Source organism: Pan paniscus, chromosome 7 (assembly GCF_029289425.2).
Source record: "Pan paniscus chromosome 7, NHGRI_mPanPan1-v2.0_pri, whole genome shotgun sequence".
Lineage (NCBI taxonomy): Eukaryota > Metazoa > Chordata > Mammalia > Primates > Hominidae > Pan > Pan paniscus.
This window is the reverse complement of record NC_073256.2, coordinates 115525364-115543827: the sequence shown is the minus strand read 5'-3', so window position 1 is coordinate 115543827 and position 18464 is coordinate 115525364. Positions and strand designations below refer to the sequence as shown.

The window sequence follows — 18464 nt, the reverse complement described above, 5'->3', positions numbered from 1 at the left end:
AACTCAGTACTGACAGAGGACACCAAACCATTCGTGAAGGATCCACCCTCAGGACCCAAACACCTTCCTCTAGGCCCCACCTCCAGCATTTGGGGATCACATTTCAACATATGATTTGGAGGGGACAGATATCCAAGCTATATCAGCCCTTCTGATCATCAAAGCAACTGAAAGGTCCTCTTGAGTCTTGTCTCTGGGCCATACATGCCCAATTCTACTAACTCTTCCCTATATGCCCCTCACCAGCTCGATCAGAGAGTACAATCCAAAACTGAATTCAATGTTCCAGGGCAAGCCTGAGAGACAAGAATAGAAACTACTGCCTTTGCTATTCTGGCCTCTATTTTTCTACTATTGCAGTTCTTTTATTAGTATGGACCATTTTTTAAAATATGACAGGCATGATAGCATTAAAACTAAAAGTATAAATTTGAAACTCGGTCCAAACCAAAAACAGTTGATTCGAGTATACCATTTCTATATTTGGTACTGGTATGCCCTCATTCATTGGCTTATTTGATGTATTTACCACCTTCTTGATCTTGAGAGTTCATTTCTCAATGTAAAGTTTATGTATTTGGGGGAGTAATTGAGGATTGTCTGTTTCCTAACTGGCACATTTTTTTTTTCATTTTATGGAAAACAATGTGACTGTCAGTGGGTAGTTCTTTAAAGTAATTAATGCATTTTCTGTTTCCCAAAATTGAAACTTAATATTTAAAGAAAATATTCTATCCCATGACATCTAATTTTTTAGTATTTTAAGCTAGTTTAATAAATTAAGAAAAGATTGCATATTGATGTGTCTTAGAATTATTGGAAAAGGAAAATAGGCCAAAAAGAGACATAGAAATGACATAAGCCTGATAGTTAATATTAATGTGCATAAAGAATATAGTTGCCCTGATCAGAAGATTTTCTGCAGCCTGGGAACATAGCAAGATGTCATCTCTAACAAATTAGGGGGAAAATCACCCAGGTATGGTGGCACGTACCTGTATTCCCAGCTACTCAGGAGGCTAAGGCAGGAGGATCGCTTGAACCCAGAAGTTCGAGGTTACAGTGAGCTATAGTCACACCACTGCTCTCAAGCCTCGGTGACACAGCAGGACCCCATCTCTAAAAAAATAAAAGTTAAAAATAAATAAATAAAGATTTTCTAGGAGGACCAACAGGGCTGGGTCTTAATACTCAGCATACAGAGTAATTGATGAGTCGGCGGGATGGCAAGACCTTTTGGGAGTCATAAGAGTCCCTCTGATGTTACTGGTGAGTGGAATGGTGGTGGAGCTTGCCAACTACTTCTCCTCTCTGCCTCCATGAGAAAGCATAGCTTACAATTAAGATGAGACCGTATTTTGCCTACTAATTAGTCAAGTTTTGTTTGTTCTTTTTATTGCAATATCCAATGCTGATAAGGCTACAGTATCACAGGCACTCTTATGGGCTAGGTAACATGCCGCCACCCTCCTAGAACTGAGTTTTGCAGTTTTTATCAAAAGCCTTAACAATATTTCTACTCTTTGATTCTACAAGTCAACAACAAAAACCCAAATAACCTGATTTTAAAATGGGAAAAGAACTTGAATAGATGTTCTTGAAAAGAAGATACACAAATGGCCAAAAGATGTGAAAAGATGTTCAACACTTCTAATCATAAGGGAAATGCAAATCAAACCACAATGAGATATAATCTCACACCCAATAGGATGGCTGCTATTAACAAGAGAAAACAACAAATGGTGGTGAGGATGTGGGTCAACTGGAACTTTTGTACACCATTGGTGGGGATGTAAATGGTGCAGCCATTATGGAAAACAGTGTGGCAGTTCCTCAAAAAATTAAAAATGGAATTACCATATGATCTAGTAATTTCACTTCTAGGCAAGAGAATTAAAAGCAAGGTCTTGAAAAGACATTTGTATATGTATGTTCATAGCAGCATTATTCACAATAGACAGAAGGTAGAAGCAACCCAGATGTCCATCAACAGATGAATAAATAAACAAAATGTGGTATATATATACAATGGAATATATTCAGCTTTTAAAAGGAAGGAAATTATAACACATGCTACAACATAGATGAACCTTGAGAACATTATGGTAAGTGAAATAAGCCAGTCACAAAAATAAAAATATTCTATGATTCCACTTATATGCGATATCTAGAGTAGTGAGATTTATGGAAACAAAAGTAGAATGATGGCTGCGGGGAGGAGGAAATGAGTTGTATAATGGGAATAGAATTTTAGTTTTGCAAGATGAAAAAGTTCTGGAAATTGGTTGCAAAACAGTATGAACCTACTTATCACTACTGAACTATACACTGAAAACAAAAGATCAAGATGGTAAATTTTATGTTATGTATATTTTACTACAACGTTTCTAAATTGGGAAAAAATAGCCAGGTGTGGCAGTGCACACCTTTAGTCCCAGCTACTCAGGAGGCTGAGGCGGTAGGATTGTTCGACCTAGAAGTTCAAGGTTACAGTAAGCTATAATCACGCCACTACTCTCCAGCCTGGGTGACGGAGCAGGACCCTATCTCTAAATAAATAAAAGTTAAAAATAAATAAATAAAGATTTTCTTGGAGGACCAAGAAAATCTCTAGAAACAGAAATTCCACTTCTAAAAAACCCCATAAAAATTCATAAAATACCTGGGAAAATGTGTTGATGAGGCATACCTCATTTTATTGTGCTCTGCAGATATTGCATTTTTTACAAATTGAAGGTTTGTGATAATCCTGCATCGAACAAGTCTGTTGGAATAATTTTTCCAACAGCATGTCCTCACTTCATATCTCTGTGTCACGTTTTGGTAATTCTTGCATTATTTCAAGTTTGTTATTATTATATCTGTTATGGTGATCTGTGATCAGTGATCTTTAATGCTACTACCATAATTGTTTTGAGACACCACAAACTGCACCTGTGTAAGACTGCCAACTTATCAATAAATGTATGTGTTCTGATGCTCCACTGACCAGCTGTTCCCACATCTCTCTCCTTCCCCTTGGGCCTCCTTATTCCCTGAGACACAATAATATTGAAATCTGGCTATATTATTAAATATAATAACCCTACAATGGCCTGTAACTGTTCAGATGAAAGGAAGCATCCCACAATCCTTCCCTTAAGTCAAAAGCTAGAAACAATTAAGCTTAGTGAGGAAGGCATGTCAAAAGCCAAGATAGGCTGAAAGGTAGACCTTCTGCACCAAACATTTAGCCAAGTTGTGAATGCAAAAGAAAAAAGTTTTTGGGCTGGGCGCAGTGTCTCATGTCTGTAATCCCAGCACTTTGGGAGGCTGAGGCGGGCGGATCACCTGAGGTTGGGAGTTCGAGACCAGCCTGACCAACACAGAGAAACCCTGTCTCTACTAAAAATACAAAATTAGCTGGGCATGGTGGCACATGACTGTAATCCCAGCTACTTGGGAAGCTGAGGCAGGAGAATTGCTTGAACCCAGGAGGCGGAGGTTGCAGTGAGCCAAGATGGCACCATTGCACTCCAGCCTGGGCAACAAGAGTGAAACTCTGTCTCAAAAAAAAAAAAAAGAAAAGAAAAAGAAAAAGAAAAAGAAAAAAACTTTTTGAAGGAAATTTAACATGCTACTCCAGTGATCACATGAATGATAAGAAAGTAAAGCAACCTTATCACTGATATAAAGGAAGTTTGAGTGGTCTGGACAGATCAAACCAGTCACAACATTCCCTTAAGCCAACGCCTAAACCGGAGCAAGGCTGTAACTCTTTTCATTCTATGAAGGCTAAGAGAGGTGAAGAAATGACAGAAGAAAAGTTTGAAGCTATCAGAGGTTGGTTGATGAGGTTTAAGGAAAGAAGCCATCCTCATATCATAAATACAAGATGAAGCAGCAAGTGCTGATGTAAAAGCTGCAGCAAGTTGTCCGGAACATCTAGCTAAGATCATTGATGAAGGTGGCTACACTAAAATACAGATTTTCAATGTAGACAAAACCACCTTCTATTAGAAGAAGACACCATCTAGGACTTTCATGGCTAAAGAGGAGAAGTAAATGTCTGATTTCAAAGCTTCAAAGGACAGGCTGACTCTCTTGTGAGGAATAATGCAGCTGGGCACTTTAATTTGAAGCCAATGCTTATTAACCATTCTGAAAACCGTAGGGCCCTTAAGAATTATGCTAAATCTACTCTGCCTGCACTCTTTAAATGAAACAACTAAGCCTGGATAACAACACATCTGTTTATGGCATGGGTTACTGAATATTTTAAACCCACTGTTGAGACCTACTGACCAGGAAAAAGATTCCTTTCAAAATATTACTGCTTATTGTCAATGAACCTGATCACCCAAGAGCTCTTGTGGAGATGTACAAGGAGATGAATGTTGTTTTCATGCCTGCTAACACAACATTCATTCTGCAGCCCATGGATCAATGAGTAATTTTGACTTTCAAGTCTTATTATTTAAGAAATACATTTTGTAAGGCTGTAGCCGTCATAGATAATGATTCTGCCGATTGATCTTAGCAAAGTAAATTGAAAACTTTCTGATTTTCTTGATGTCATTAAGAACTTTTGTGATTCATGGGAGGAGGCTAAAATATGCACATTAACAGGAGTTTGGAAGAAGTCTATTCTAACCCTCCTGGATGATTTTGAAAGGTTCAAGACTTCAGAGAAGGCAGTAACTGCAGATGTGATGGAAATAGGAAAAGAACTAGAATTAGAAGTGGAGCCTGAAGATGTGACTGAACTGCTACAACTTCATAATCAAACTTTAATGGATGAGGAGTTGCTATAAAAGAGCAAACAAAGTGGTTTCTTGAAGTGGAAACTACTCTTGGTGAAGATGCTAGGAACATTGTTGAAATGAAAACAAAGGATTTAGAATATTTCAGTAACTTAGTTGATAAAGCAGCAGCTGTGTTCGAGAAGATTAAGTAGAGATTTTGAAAGAATTTCTACTGCAAGTCAAATGCTGTCAAACAGCATGGCATGCTACAAAGAAATCTTTCATGAAAGAGTTAATCGATGTGGCAAACTTCATTATTGTCTTATCTTAAGAAGTTGCCACAGCCACCCCAACCTTCAGCAACCACCACCCTGATCAATCAGCAACCATCAACACTGAGGCAAGTCCCTACAACTAGCAAAAAGATAGGACTCACTGCAGGCTCAGATGATCATTAGCATTTTTAGCAATAAAGTATTTTAATTAAGGTATGTACTTTTTTTAGACATAATGCTATTGCACATTTGATAAACTATAGTATAGTGTAAACATAACTTTTATGTACACTGGGAAAGCAAAAATTTAGTGTGACTTGCTTTATTGAGAGATTAGCTTTATTGTGATGTGGTCTGGAACCAAACCCACATATCTCCAAGATACACCTGTACGAAGAAGTACATTGCTGCTTTACTGAAGAAAAAAAATTGAAAAAAAAAGAAAAAAGATGTAGAACCAACTTGAATTGCCCTTAAAGAAATGAATATTATGGTATATCAGTTTAAAATAACATGAAAACATTAAAATGATTATAAGGAAGTATGTAATAACCTGGAGTGTGCTTCAGAAAGTTTCATTTATTCAACAAATATTCATTAGAACTGGACATGGCTTCTTCCTGTAAGAAGTTCATTCCCTAGGTAAAGAGATAAGGTGAAGAATGAGAAAGCTCCTTGAGGATAGGTCTCTGTCTTGTCATTGCTCCAATGTGGCTGACACACAGCAGACGTTCAATAAATATTTGTTGGCTGGCTAGCAAGGATAACACCACACACACAAAAAATTAATTCCAGGCAACATATAACTTAAAGATATCTTAACAGAAACTCTATGAAGGCTTTGGAACTTTACAGAAGAAATCATTGAGACCAAGAGGGAGAGAAGCAAAGTTCATCAAAGTAGATGATGCGTCCTTGTTTACCTTTGGAAGACCAGAAGAAGATGAGAGGGGGCTTGGCAGTGGGAAGTAGAGCTAAGGTAGCACTTCAGCTGCTAGAGTGTGCTTCGGCACTTGAGTCGCCATGTGGCCAGACCAACAGATCACTGGGCATCTCCCCGAGTGACAGCATGGGTGGCAGCAGCTGGCCTGAGGTGGACCTGCCATGTCAGAGGCCCCAGAGTCTACCCAGACTCTCAGGCCAGGCTGGCTGACCCCTGACCTAAAACTGCAGGTGGGGAATAGTTGCTAGAGTGCTGTTTTCTTGTATGTTCCAGTTGGGCAATCCTGGGCTGGATGAGAAATTTCTGCTTGCAAATATATGTCAATTATGTTTATTTTATAATAATGATAATTATATCAGATCTACAAATCTATGTTCTTTTTGGAATAATTCAGAATGTGTGGCATGCAAATTTTCTTAAACTAAACTGCTGAATGTGCATTTTAAGGATGACTAAATTTACTTTGAAAAAATAACATATTAACATAATTTTACAAACAATATTTAGCTATTATAAATAACCTTACTTCAAAATCAATTTTGTCTTCTTTTCCTGTGTTACAGGTATCATATTTTATCAGGAATTCCTTGGTGCTGCTTTTCTCACTGTATTTATATATCTTTTTGGGTGAGTAAATGTCTCAGAGGTAAAGCATGTGAAATTCTATTACTTTTACATAGGATTTTCGGCATTGTACCGGAGGTATAGAAAATTGGAAAATAATATAAGAAACATCAGTTTCCTGAGCTCCTAAAAGAAACATATTTTTTAACTTAAGGCCCTAAACAGGGCTCAGTGTCTTTGGCTTTGTGACTTAGGTATATCTCTGCAGTTCTGAAACATTGGGGATTTCCAATTCCAGGCCAAAGACAAGATACATCCACTGGCCCTTGTAGTTACTCCACGACCTTTCTGTACTGTATCAGACCTACTTCGCTCTTGGGAACCCCTAGATTAGATCTAAATTAGAGAATCATGATCCTCTAGGGTCGCCCAAAATAAAAGGCCAAGATGGGCAGATCCCTTGCTTTAGTCATGATAATATCAGGTTGGTAGCATCCCTTTCTTGTGTTAAGAGTGTGCAGCTTGAGCTCTCCCTAGAGATTTGGTGGGCATCATTGCTAGCATTGCTTGCAAACAGAGAGCAGAACTTTGACAATATATCGCCAGTGTATAGGAGCTTCCACGACTCCATGAGGCACTTCATTAAATGTTTAGCTGCTCCTTGATCTAGTAGTCAGCATGATCTTTGTTATGCAAACTTGAGCCTAGGCTATTTTCGGTGTAGGAAGCCATCTATCTTGAAAATTCAATTTCATAAGATAATTGGGCAAGGCCAAACTTCTGAGGTCTGGAAATTATGACTACTCTTATGGCCAAGGAAAACTAGATTTCTTAGAAAATTAAAGAATAAATTATTTTTTCTCTTGTGTCACATGCCAGAAATGGATCTGGGCGTGCATGGGCAGAAAATGAGACAGGGTGTCCCAAAGGGTTTTGAGCCTGAGTTAGCCCTCAGATGGTAAAAACCTGGGCCAGAGATCTACTGGAATCTGCCCAAGTCTTGGTTCTGGGTAGAACTATTGGCTGTGCTAATTAAGACAAGTACTAGGAAGCTTACCATGAGAAACTGGATGAACAAAACCAATGGGATTTATGTCATCATGTAGAATATGGAGCTCAGTTATTTAATACCATGAGTCTGTTTCAGTGTTCTTGTATTCTTTATTAATATTATCCTTACAGGTGTTTTCTGTCATTCCTTGGTGTATTTTTGGTCACAAGAAATCGAGAAAAGGAACATCTGCAACAGTCTTATATTGATTTTGGAAATATTCCTGGTAAAATCATATATTCTTTATAGTGGAAAATTTGATCCTTATAAATGAATAATTATTGGTATTATTTTGGGTGGTAAGTTAATATAAAACATAATTCTTACCCTAAAAAATGTACATTTAATAATGAAACCAAAGGTGCTATTTTCAGTGTAAATGTTACTAATAATTTATTGAATGTCAGTTTTGCACAGAACTGGGGATATAAAAGAACTGACCATGTTTCCTCGATTTGGGTGATTTGGAGGATTTCCTTTTTGGGTTTCCTTAAATTGGAAAAGGGTAGAGAAAAGAGTAGCAATGACTACCAGCAGCAGACCCCTGCCACTTTGAGAGCCTTGAAGGAACATCCAAGGACAAAGGGTAGGCAGCTAAGGAGCATGTCTTGGGGGAAGCCTGAGGTGGCCTGTGCACTGTGGCTCAGGACAGTCACCAAAACATGAGTAGTTTCTTCCCCCTTCCTCACCCCGCCTACCCAGAGAGCAAACACTCTTTCCCGTTCTCACTCTCACTGAGAAATAACTCGCCTAGTCATGTAGACAACAAAAGCCAAGTCCAGGACAAAGGAAACTGTCTGCTGTGTCACCTCTTCCCCTGTCCACCCGCCCTCAGCACTCTCCAGCCTTACTGGGGATGTAGGGGGACCTATAGGTTTCCAGGCAGGAGTGGAGATATTCTCACAGCTTTCTCCACCATTCTGTTAGCATCATGCCTGTGAAGCAAAAACTAGGGAAGTCTCATCCCTAAGACTGAGAAATATGGCCCCATGCAATGAATGCTGTGTTCTCTTTGCCATTCGAGCCATCTTATCTGCTGGGAGCAGTCAATGAAAGAATTGGCATCAGTGGCAAAGGTGCGTGTGATAGAAGCCTTATATGGTTAGAGGTTCTTTGATAGGAAATAAAGTTTGACTTTTTTTTTTTTTTGAGATGGAGTCTTGCTCTGTTGCCCAGGCTGGAGTGCAGTGGCACAATCTCAGCTTACTGCAGCCTCCCCCTCCCGGGTTCAAGTGATTCTCGTGTCTCAGCCTCCCAAGTAGGCACCACCATGCCCGGCTAATTTTTGTATTTTTAGCAGAGACGGGTTTTCACCATGTTGGCCAGGCTGGTCTCGAATTCCTGACCTCAAGTGATTCGCCTGCCTCGGCCTCCCAATGTGCTGGGATGATAGGTGTGAGCCACTGTGCTGAGCCTGATTATTTTTAACTCTATTTTTTATTTCACAAAGCCCAGTGCATAGGCTCCGTAGTAGCTTTAGAAGTCACTATCAAAGGCTATTTTTCTATGTTGTTATACGCATTCGACGTGGAAAAGAAGACACAACCCCAGAGAGAAAGACTTGGAGATGAGTGAATGCTTCATGTGAATCTCCAGACTAAACCCACCTGATTTCCATGGCCAGCATGTAGATCCTGTGGGGTGGGGATAGTGGCTCTGACACAGACAATTCGCTATCACATAGCTACAGACATGGCGTTTCAAGGGCCTTTTCTTCCTTGATATTCATCTCTTCTCTTTAGAGAGTGCCCACATAGTATAAAAGAGAGGTGATAAAATGTGGCCTAGATTGAGGAGAAATTATTAAGACTTATTTTTCTGTAAGACCTCAAAAGATTCTCTATGATTATTATCTCCACAGGGAAACAAATGTCGGACAAAATACAACCAGATTCACGTAGCTTATCCTATGGAACTTTGCCTGATGGAAGTGACTCAACAAAGAGCCAAAGTGGAGAGAAGAAAGAGGTCTAAATGCTGAGAGGGATGGCTGTTGGCCTGTTATTCGATACCACCTTTTTAAAAAATTGCACATGTTCAATTTGTGTCAGCAGCTCTTTTATAAGCTGACATGTGCTAGCATTCATTTCAGTCCTTTCCCCCACCTCAGCGTCTATGGACAATCGGGGACTTCCTAAGCTCTGACAGTCTAATATTTCCATGGAATGTGATTTGGAGTGTTCCCCACACCCTGGACCTCTCCCTAGTGATTATCTAGCCAGCTACACCTTACTCAGAGCCCGGCTGCTCTAGCAGGAATGTTGCACAGAAACATACATTTGCGGTTTGGCCACAGGTCGCATAGGTGGCTTCTCCCACGGGTAGTGTCAGTTGCTTCACTTTAAAAAGTCACTTCAGCCCCACAACCTCACTCCCAAAAGAAAGGTTTGAGAGCGCTCATTTTTTTTCTAAGACACCTTTTATAAGCCTCCCTATAAAAATCTCACCTTTCAAGTCCTAAATTAGAATTGCAAGTCATCTTTTCTGAAAACTAATGCTATCAAAGTCCTCCTCTGAAAATTAAGGGTCTCTTTAAAATTAGAATTTATAAATGGCATTCAGTGATGGTGTACACCAAAATTAAAAGACCTTGACTGGTGGGCTTTTTACATGTAAGAAAGAGGAAGTTTAAGAAGTAGGACTCTGCTTGTTTCAGTAGCCCATGTACTAAAATAGGAACAATGCAGAGAAGATTAGCACAGCCCCTGCACAAGGCTGACACATAAATTCATGAAGCGTTAGAGACAAAAAGTAGGACTAATGTTTGTTTATTTTTTAATAAAAATATAGAATGGTGATGTTTTCTTCAGCTGTATGATTCTATCATACTTGAAACTGAAGAAAAATTTAATATCCTATGTCTTTTTTATAGATCTTATAATTTATCAAGTGGATTTATATGTCTTATTCTCCATATAAGTCTAAAAAATCACATTTAAATTCTTAGTGATAGTTTCACTACACATCATTTCTTCCCAAAGTCATTATCTCAAGCTTTGTAAATTCTTCTAGATAAAAGGAGAGTTGTGATTAGAGAACTGAATTTCAGCCATTTAAACCTGTAGACATAGAAAACAACCCAGTGGTCAAACCTGAGCTTCAAGAGGAAGCCCAAGTCCTCCTGTTTCCTGAATGGCTTTTCCACTCCAATTCATCACATATCTGCTAAGACACATTTGCAGGTAGAATCCATAATAATATCTGTTATTTATGATCTACCTAATATTTAAAGGAGAAGAAAAGAGGTAGCCTTCGCTGCAGCCAACATCCAACAATAAGTCCTACCCTTAATGACATTTCAAAGCCTTCAGATCACTTCTGACATGTCTGTCCAATATCATTCCAATCAATAGTCTTGCATTTAAATAGGTTGTTTAACTCGGTGGTATTGAGACTGTAACCTTAATGGCTCAGGTCTTTTAGCTTTGTTCTTTGTCATAATCTGCACTCCTGGCCAGACTGACCAAACCTGGCTGCAAAGGAAAGAGATTTGAATTGATCACCAATGTATGAAAAATACAGAACCCATGTCTGGCTCCTAAACTCCTGGTAATAATTCCCGCCATTGTAGCAAGTGTCCCATGCATTCAGATGAAGCAGTCATAATTTATGGTGTATTTTACCGAATTGGTCCAGCATATTGGTACTACAAGGCTCAGCCAAGAAATGTATCTGGTGCCTTAAACTACAGATTTCTGGTGACTCTTAAAACTGGTTTCAAAGATTGAGAAAACAATTAGGTTGAAGAGTTTTGCTTCAAGTAGACCTGCATTCATAGCTAGAGTGCATGAGGTTTTCAGCACTGTAGAATTTCACACAGGCACAAGCATAACACCAGTACTTTAGCAGCCGCCAACAGTTGCATCTATTAAACGTTTTGAGAAATGACATTGACTTATGCACATTTAAGCAATCAACAATGTTTTAGAAGTCCAGGTAACATATAAAATATATTCAGACCTAGTTTTACTTTCCATATTGTTGCTCCAAAGTAAGGTAAATAGGAGTTTTAGTTGTACTGGCTTGTAAGATTTTTTAAATTACACAGTGCATGACAACAACTAAAGCCAACTCAGTCCTTCTCTTGGCATTGTGAGTTGAGGACCTTTAGCCAACTGTTAGCTCATCTGACTATTTGTCTAGACCAAGGGTCGGCAAAGTTTTCAGTAAAGACCCACAGAGTACATATTTTGGAGTTTGTGTTGTCTGTACCAACAGACAGACATGGTGTCTGTCCCAACTACCCAACTCTGCCATTGTAGCACTAAAGCAGCCATAGACAAGATGTAAACAGAAGAGCATGGCTGTGTTCCAGTAAAACTTTATTTACAGGCCAGGCATGGTGGCTCATGCCTATAATCCCAGCACTCTGGGAGGCTGAGGCTGACAGATCATCTGAGGTTAGGAGTTTGGGACCAGCCTGGTCAACATAGTGAAACCCCATCTCTACTAAAAGTACAAAAATTAGCCAGGCGTGATGGTGGGTGCCTGGAGTCCCAGCTACCTGGGAGGCTGAGGCAGGAGAATCACTTGAACCCGGGAGGTGGAGGTTGCAGTGAGCCGAGATCATGCCATTGCACTCCAGCCTGGGCGATAGAGTAAGACTGTCTCAAAAACAAACAAACAAACAAACAAAAACAAGTGGCCAGTCTGTGAGCTATAGTTCCCAACACCTGGTCTAGACTATTCTGCCCTTGCTCTGCAGCTTCTTTCCTGTTGATTGGGCATTCAGGGAAGGAGTTTAAAAAGTGAAACTCATGGCTCATGAAAAATGAGATACTTTGGGAGTGTGGAAACATGGCTTGATATTTGCCTTCAGATATTTTTGCTTATATAAGTTCTAAATGGAAGTGATAAGTTCATTCTTAGGGTCCAAGTTGAAAGGCAGTGGTTCTTTTGTGAACACCACTAACTACATTCGAAAAGCCTCTCCAATTCCACATTCCAAGTCTATAACAGCTTTGGAAATGAGTAACAATGACCTCTCATGTAGTAGATTAAAGCAGAGGCCTTTGCCATATGATTGTTTTTTGGCTTAAATGTTTGCTTGCCCTGTAACTGTAATACTTTGGTTACCAGAATCACTTGAAAACAAATACAATAAAAAAATTTCTCAAGCAGTGACCCAGAATGTATTCTTCCCCCTCTTCAATACCCCACACACTCCTAGAGATTCTGTTCTGTGGCAATGTAAGAAAGAGAAAGGCAGATTTCATAGATGAGTACAATTTCAGTGCTATGAAAGAGTAATGGTGGTAATGTGTAAGTTTGGCTCCAAAGGACGCAGGTGTAATGGTGGACATGACTCAAAGAGATAGAAATGTCAAGTCAAGTTCCCTAAGCCAAGCACCCTCTTTGTGCTGCTGTTTCCAAGCACGCAACTCATCCAGGAATGGTGAATGTACGCACTCAGCCATGCTGAAGGCTGCCTCAGTGCTTGCCAATTTAACAGTGATATGATGGACATAAATATAGCAGTTACTGACATGAACCTTCCCAACACTCTTCCAGACTGCTTTACTTAAACTCTGTGGCTGGTTATAGAGGCAGTCTTTGCACTGGGCGGCTGCAAGGCTAATGCACATGTTTGGCACCAGTGAATGTGAGTCCTTTAGTGAGGTTGCTAGATAAACACCACACATTTTGAACTATTAGAATAAAATCTCAAAATTGAATCCAACGTGATTGTATGGGGAATTTAGAGGCTGCTTCTAATCGTTAGACTCATCAAAAGTCTGGCTCTTATTATGACCATCTTGAAGTAAAAAAATAAAATAAAATTCCACACATACACAGTTTCCATGCAAATATAGACCAGCCTTGAGCTATTAAACCTAGCATTTTAGCAATTGTGGTAAATGCAGGGAACAGCCTTCCCACCCAGGAATTTTTGAGTCTGTTCCCTTTCTCACCAGCCTCAGGGTACCACACAACATGATGTCCTGTGCCAGAAGAGCAAATCAGTTACAGGAGCTGTGGCCCATCCAAGGAAGCTTTTTTTTTTTTTTTCCTGAGAGGGAGGAAACTCTTCCTTTAATGTTGGTCCTTATTGAGAGTTAATGAGTCCCAACCACAATGTAAAAGAGAAATATCAATCCCAATATCAAATAAATGTGGTGTTTTGGGGTGCACCCTGCTGGGCCAGGTGCTGCCAAGAGTTTCATGGAGTTCCAGACAAGATGTCAGATAGTCTCCATGTTCCAGGAAAGAATCTCCTTCCCAGGGAGCTGACAAGTGCATAGCCAAGAAAGAGCCCTCCATTCCTGGTGGGACCAGCAAGCATGGACCGAAGCCACTTTGCACATTTGAGCTGCTGCTATCCAAACATGAACAAATCCATCCAGTGTGCACGCATCCCACTTTCAAGCCTTTCCCTCATGGTTCTAATTTGAAAACCAATCTCAGAAATGTTCTGAGGCTTGGGCTCTACTCCCTCTATCCAAAGCACCTCACCTAAACCTTCTAAACACTGTGCATGAACAAGGAGATGAATCAACTCAAGAACTCTTGACCCAGGGACTCAAAGCCTGGGTTATTTGCCTGATTATAGACTGCTAGCTCAATTACCACATGACTCAATCTTAGCAAATGTTCATTAATTCACTCAAATATAATTGATCACCTACAATTTTCAATGTAACATGCATTTTTTTAATAGACTTTATTTTGTAGAGTAGCTTTAGGTCACAGCAAAATTGAGCAGAAGGTACAGAGAATTGCCATCTGCTTCCTGCCCCTTCACATGCACAGCCTCTCCTATTAGCAACATCCCCCACCAGAGTGGTACATTTGTTACAATCAATGAGCCTACATTGGCACATCATTATCACCCAAACTCCCTAGTTTACGTTAGGGTTCACTCTTGCTGTTATACATTCTACGGGTTTGGACAAGTGTATGGTGACATGTACCCATCATGATAGTATCATACAGATCAGTTTCAAAAACCCTCTGTGCTCTGCCTAGTCATCCCTCCATCCCTGCAGGCCCTGGCAACCACTGATCTTTTTACTGTCTCCAGAGTTTTGCCTTTTCAGGAATGTCATATGTTGAAATCATAATATGTAGCTTTTTCAAATTGGCTTCTTTCACTTAGTAACATGGATTTAAGGTTCCTCCATGGCTATTTACACTTAGTTGCCCATTTCTTTTGAGTGCTGAATAGTATTCCATTGCCTGGATGTACCACAGTTTATTCGCCTATTCGTCTACTTGGTTGGACAAGCAGATAAATAGATATCATCTTGGAAGGACATCTTGCAATTGCAAAAAGCTTCCAAGTTTTTGCAATTTAAAGTTATTGGGAATATGATGATGAATTATACCAGCTCTTTGGGAGTTGTCTGTCTAGTTAGAGAAACCATAGCTATCATTTATTGAGCCCTTACTGCTAATCTTTTACTTGTGTTATTCATTTCATCCTTAAAATTCTCTATTAGAGAGGTCCTGATCCCCACTTTACAGATTAGAAAACCATGATAAGAGGCAGGGCAGGAATTAGGGTAGGTCAAGAGAGGCCCAAGGCACACAATTTAATGAAGCTTATGAAAATCTGACTTGTGGGGTGGTGAGAGGACCCTGAGAGTGAGTGTCTCTTTAAATGTTGTGCCCTAGGTGCCTCACTGTGTCCCAGTCCTGGCAAAAGGAGTTAAGTGACTTGACCAGTATCATTCAGCTGGCAAGTGGCGGAGCTGGGATTTGAACCCAGGACATCTAGCTCTGTAACCCACACTCTTAGCACAAGTGGCCAAAGTACCTATACTGTGCAATTGAATGTCAAAAATGCCTTAAGAGACTTAAAGGGCATGGGAGCTTGGAGGAGAGAAAGGTCTAGGGCACAGTCTTCAAAGGGATTCAGGATTGTAGTGGGTTAAATGGTGGCCCCTGAAACAATATGTCCATGTCCTAAACCCTGCAACCTGTGAATGTGACCATATTTGGAAACAAGTTCTTTGCAAAAGAAATTCAGGATCTTGAGATGAAAGCAACCGGGATTACCTGGGTGGCACCTAAATCCATTGACAAGTGTCCTTAGACAGAAAAGGCGAAACACAGAGAGGGCCCTGTGAAGACAGAAGCAGAGACTGGAGTCCTGAAATCACAAGCCAAAGCAGACCCAGAGCCATCAGAAACTAGAGGAGACAGGGCAGGACTCTCCCCTAGCACCTTCCAAGGGAGCACAGCCCTGACTACTCCTTGATTTCAGAATTCTGACCTCCTTAGTGGTGATTTATTGTGGAAACTCTAGGAAACTAAAACAGGGATTGACCTGGTCTTTGAAGTGCATGTAGAATTTGGACATAAGGGGAAGCCCCATGAGCAAAGAAGAAACTGAATAGTTCAAGCCTGGTAAACATCTATAACATGGGGTCACACGAAGAGGAAGGCAACTCGGTAAGGCTAGAAAAGCAAGTAAGAAGGCCCTGAGTGGCCAGCTATAACACAGATTTAAGAGTTCAGGCTTGATTTGAGAGGTAAACGATTGTATTAACTTCATTTCCTGGGATGCAGACTGAACTTAACGAACATAATCAGTATCTTTCCAAAAACTCACCTATCCATGCACACTGGCAAATAACACTCAAAAACAACAACAATAAAACTCACCTATCAGAATTTAAGGGCCGGGCATGGTGGCTCACGCCTGTAATCCCAGCATTTTGGGAGGCGGAGGCGTGTGTATCACGAGGTCAGGAGATCGAGACCATCCTGGCTAACACAGTGAAACCCCATCTCTACTAAAAATACAAAAAATAAGCCGGGCGTGGTGGTGGGCGCCTGTAGTTCCCGCTACTCGGGAGGCTGAGGCAGGAGAGTGGCGTGAACTTGGGAAGCAGAGCTTGCAGTGAGCTGAGCTGGTACCACTGCACTCCAGCCTGGGCGACAGAGTGAGACTCCGTCTGAAAAAAAAAAAAATTTAAGGACGTTACTCCACATCTTCCTTAGGCAGTCACTCTCAGTATAAGATGGCATAAAAGATATTCAAGAAATAATGACTGAACTCTACTTTTGCATTTGTGGCTCATCACATCCTACCAGAAATGATCAAGCATAACGAGGCTATGAGCTGAACAGTGACCTCTGAGTTGGCCTTGAGCAAAACAGCTGTCTCCAGAAAAGAATGGGCTGGGCCATCCAGAATCTCACTCTCCAGAACTTGGGTTGAGAGGCATGGAGACAGTCAAGGAGGTAGGAGTGGGAGCTGATACCGGAAGGCTTCCCAGAGAGATATAAAGGTACAAGAGGGCCACAGAGGGCCTTGGCAAGCCAAGGTTAATAGTATACAAGGAAGAGTGAATCATGAGAGTAAATGAGCTAAGAGCCAAATCTGTTGGCAGAGACAGGGGAAGTAAGAAAATACTGCAAGGAAAACAAAGACTCTGAGAGAGGTGACCAGGAGAGCAAAGCCCAGGACCTGTTGCAGGTGTATAAAGTTCACGGCACACTTACAGTAACAGCCAACTCCCTCCAGCTGGCTGGAGAGACTCTTCCGAGCCACCAAAGAGCCTGAGTTCCATGGGAGTCATTGGGTTTCCAGAAGACAATAGATAGATCAGGCTGTTGGCACCAGACAGGGAAGGGATGAGTTCATTTGAGAAATACTTCATGAAAACCAGGAGGCCATCATTTCCAGTATTCACACTATGGTGCAGGACTGTTCAGTGAGAGTCCATAGTGGTAGGGGACAACCTTCAGATAGAAGATGGAAGAAAGTGGGCCCAAGAAAATGATCAGGAGTCCCTGGTGGATCCCAGGCCTAATCTTAATGAGCAGTATACCCTTATTTTTTAAAGGTATGTAGAGTACTCTCAATGCATGGTCACTGGATGATGGCTGAGGCATCTGCTGAGTGAGTGTGTGTGTGTGTGTGTGTGTGTGTGTGTTGGGAGTGGGGCGCGATGATGCATAAAAAGACGCTGAGGGAGCAGGGGACATACTGGGAACCCTTTTCAGTGTGGAGAGAAAGGTCAACTCCCTTAGCCACAGACAGGATAAAAACGGGGAGCACAACAGCAAAAGAGCCCTTTAAACACCTCCTTCCTTGACTCTCTGTCCACCTAAGAATGCAAATCTGAGCAGGTGGCTCTTAGGGCAAAACCAGAGAAATGAACCGGGTCACGGGAGGAAAGGCGCCTCCAAGTAGCCCCATCCCCTGGGCTCTCACCACCCCCAAGCTAGGAACTCCTGCACCAGGTTGTGGCTCTGCTGCTGTGCCTTGGAACAGGGTGAGCGCCCCCACGGAACCTGGTACGCAATGGCCCCCTTTCTCCTTTGGCTTGGGGGTCTCGGGGTGGCAACCTGGGACACTGCTGTCCGGAACATGACAGGGCCCACCCTGCTTCTCAGTCGCTAACAGGAAAACAGGATTCTGCAGGGGAGGACAGAAATCTGTCACCCGGGGCACAGGGCTTGCCTTGCTGGCCTTTCCACGGGCCTTCTCTAAAGCAAACCACCTGTTTCCTGCCCAGCATGGGCCTGAGCCTTCCAAGATGTCCGCAGAAAAGAAACGTGTCCAAACCACTGCTGAGGAATGACAGTCTTGGCACTGCCTCCAGTTATATTTGTTGTTCACTAAGGAGTTTTGTGGAATTCAGACTCATTTTCCACTGAAACAGGGGAAAGTAAAGACGGCACCAAATAAAAATAGCTTCCCGGCGTTTCCTGTTTACTCTGCTCTGCGGGCTTCCCACGGCCTGGGGGCTTCACTGGACGTCTGCACAGAAAGCCCCTCTCCAAAGAACACCGCAAGTGACGATTTGCTTTCTTCTTCTGTGTTTCTATCTCTCTTCCTTGTGTTCCACGGAAGTTTAGTTTGGGGGTCTGTTGGGTTAACTCCCAAGTCTCCTTTTTCTAGCCCTTTTTAGAGGGAGACAAGGTTGCAGGGTGTTTCTCTGCTTTCCACGGCC

The 18464-nt window shown here is 41.3% G+C and overlaps 1 protein-coding gene and 1 non-coding gene across 5 annotated transcripts in view; both read left to right on the top strand.

Moving 5' to 3' along the window:
* The window catches only part of NIPAL2 (NIPA like domain containing 2), a 112238-nt gene extending 99557 nt beyond the window's left edge, over window positions 1-12681 (top strand). For 3 of the 4 annotated variants that reach the window (XM_034966407.3, XM_034966409.3, XM_034966406.3), the window contains 3 exons: window positions 6506-6569; window positions 7689-7783; window positions 9419-12681. In XM_034966407.3, coding sequence (XP_034822298.2) covers window positions 6506-6569; window positions 7689-7783; window positions 9419-9531 — 272 coding nt within the window. In that variant the 3' untranslated portion in view covers window positions 9532-12681. The remainder of the gene's footprint in view (window positions 1-6505; window positions 6570-7688; window positions 7784-9418) is intronic. The other variant, XM_034966408.3, reaches the window with a different exon arrangement.
* Window positions 10203-10307, top strand: LOC112440723 (U6 spliceosomal RNA). The gene has a single exon (XR_003028742.1). It is a non-coding gene; the product is annotated as a U6 spliceosomal RNA (small nuclear RNA).
* Window positions 12682-18464: the final 5783 nt, after the last annotated feature.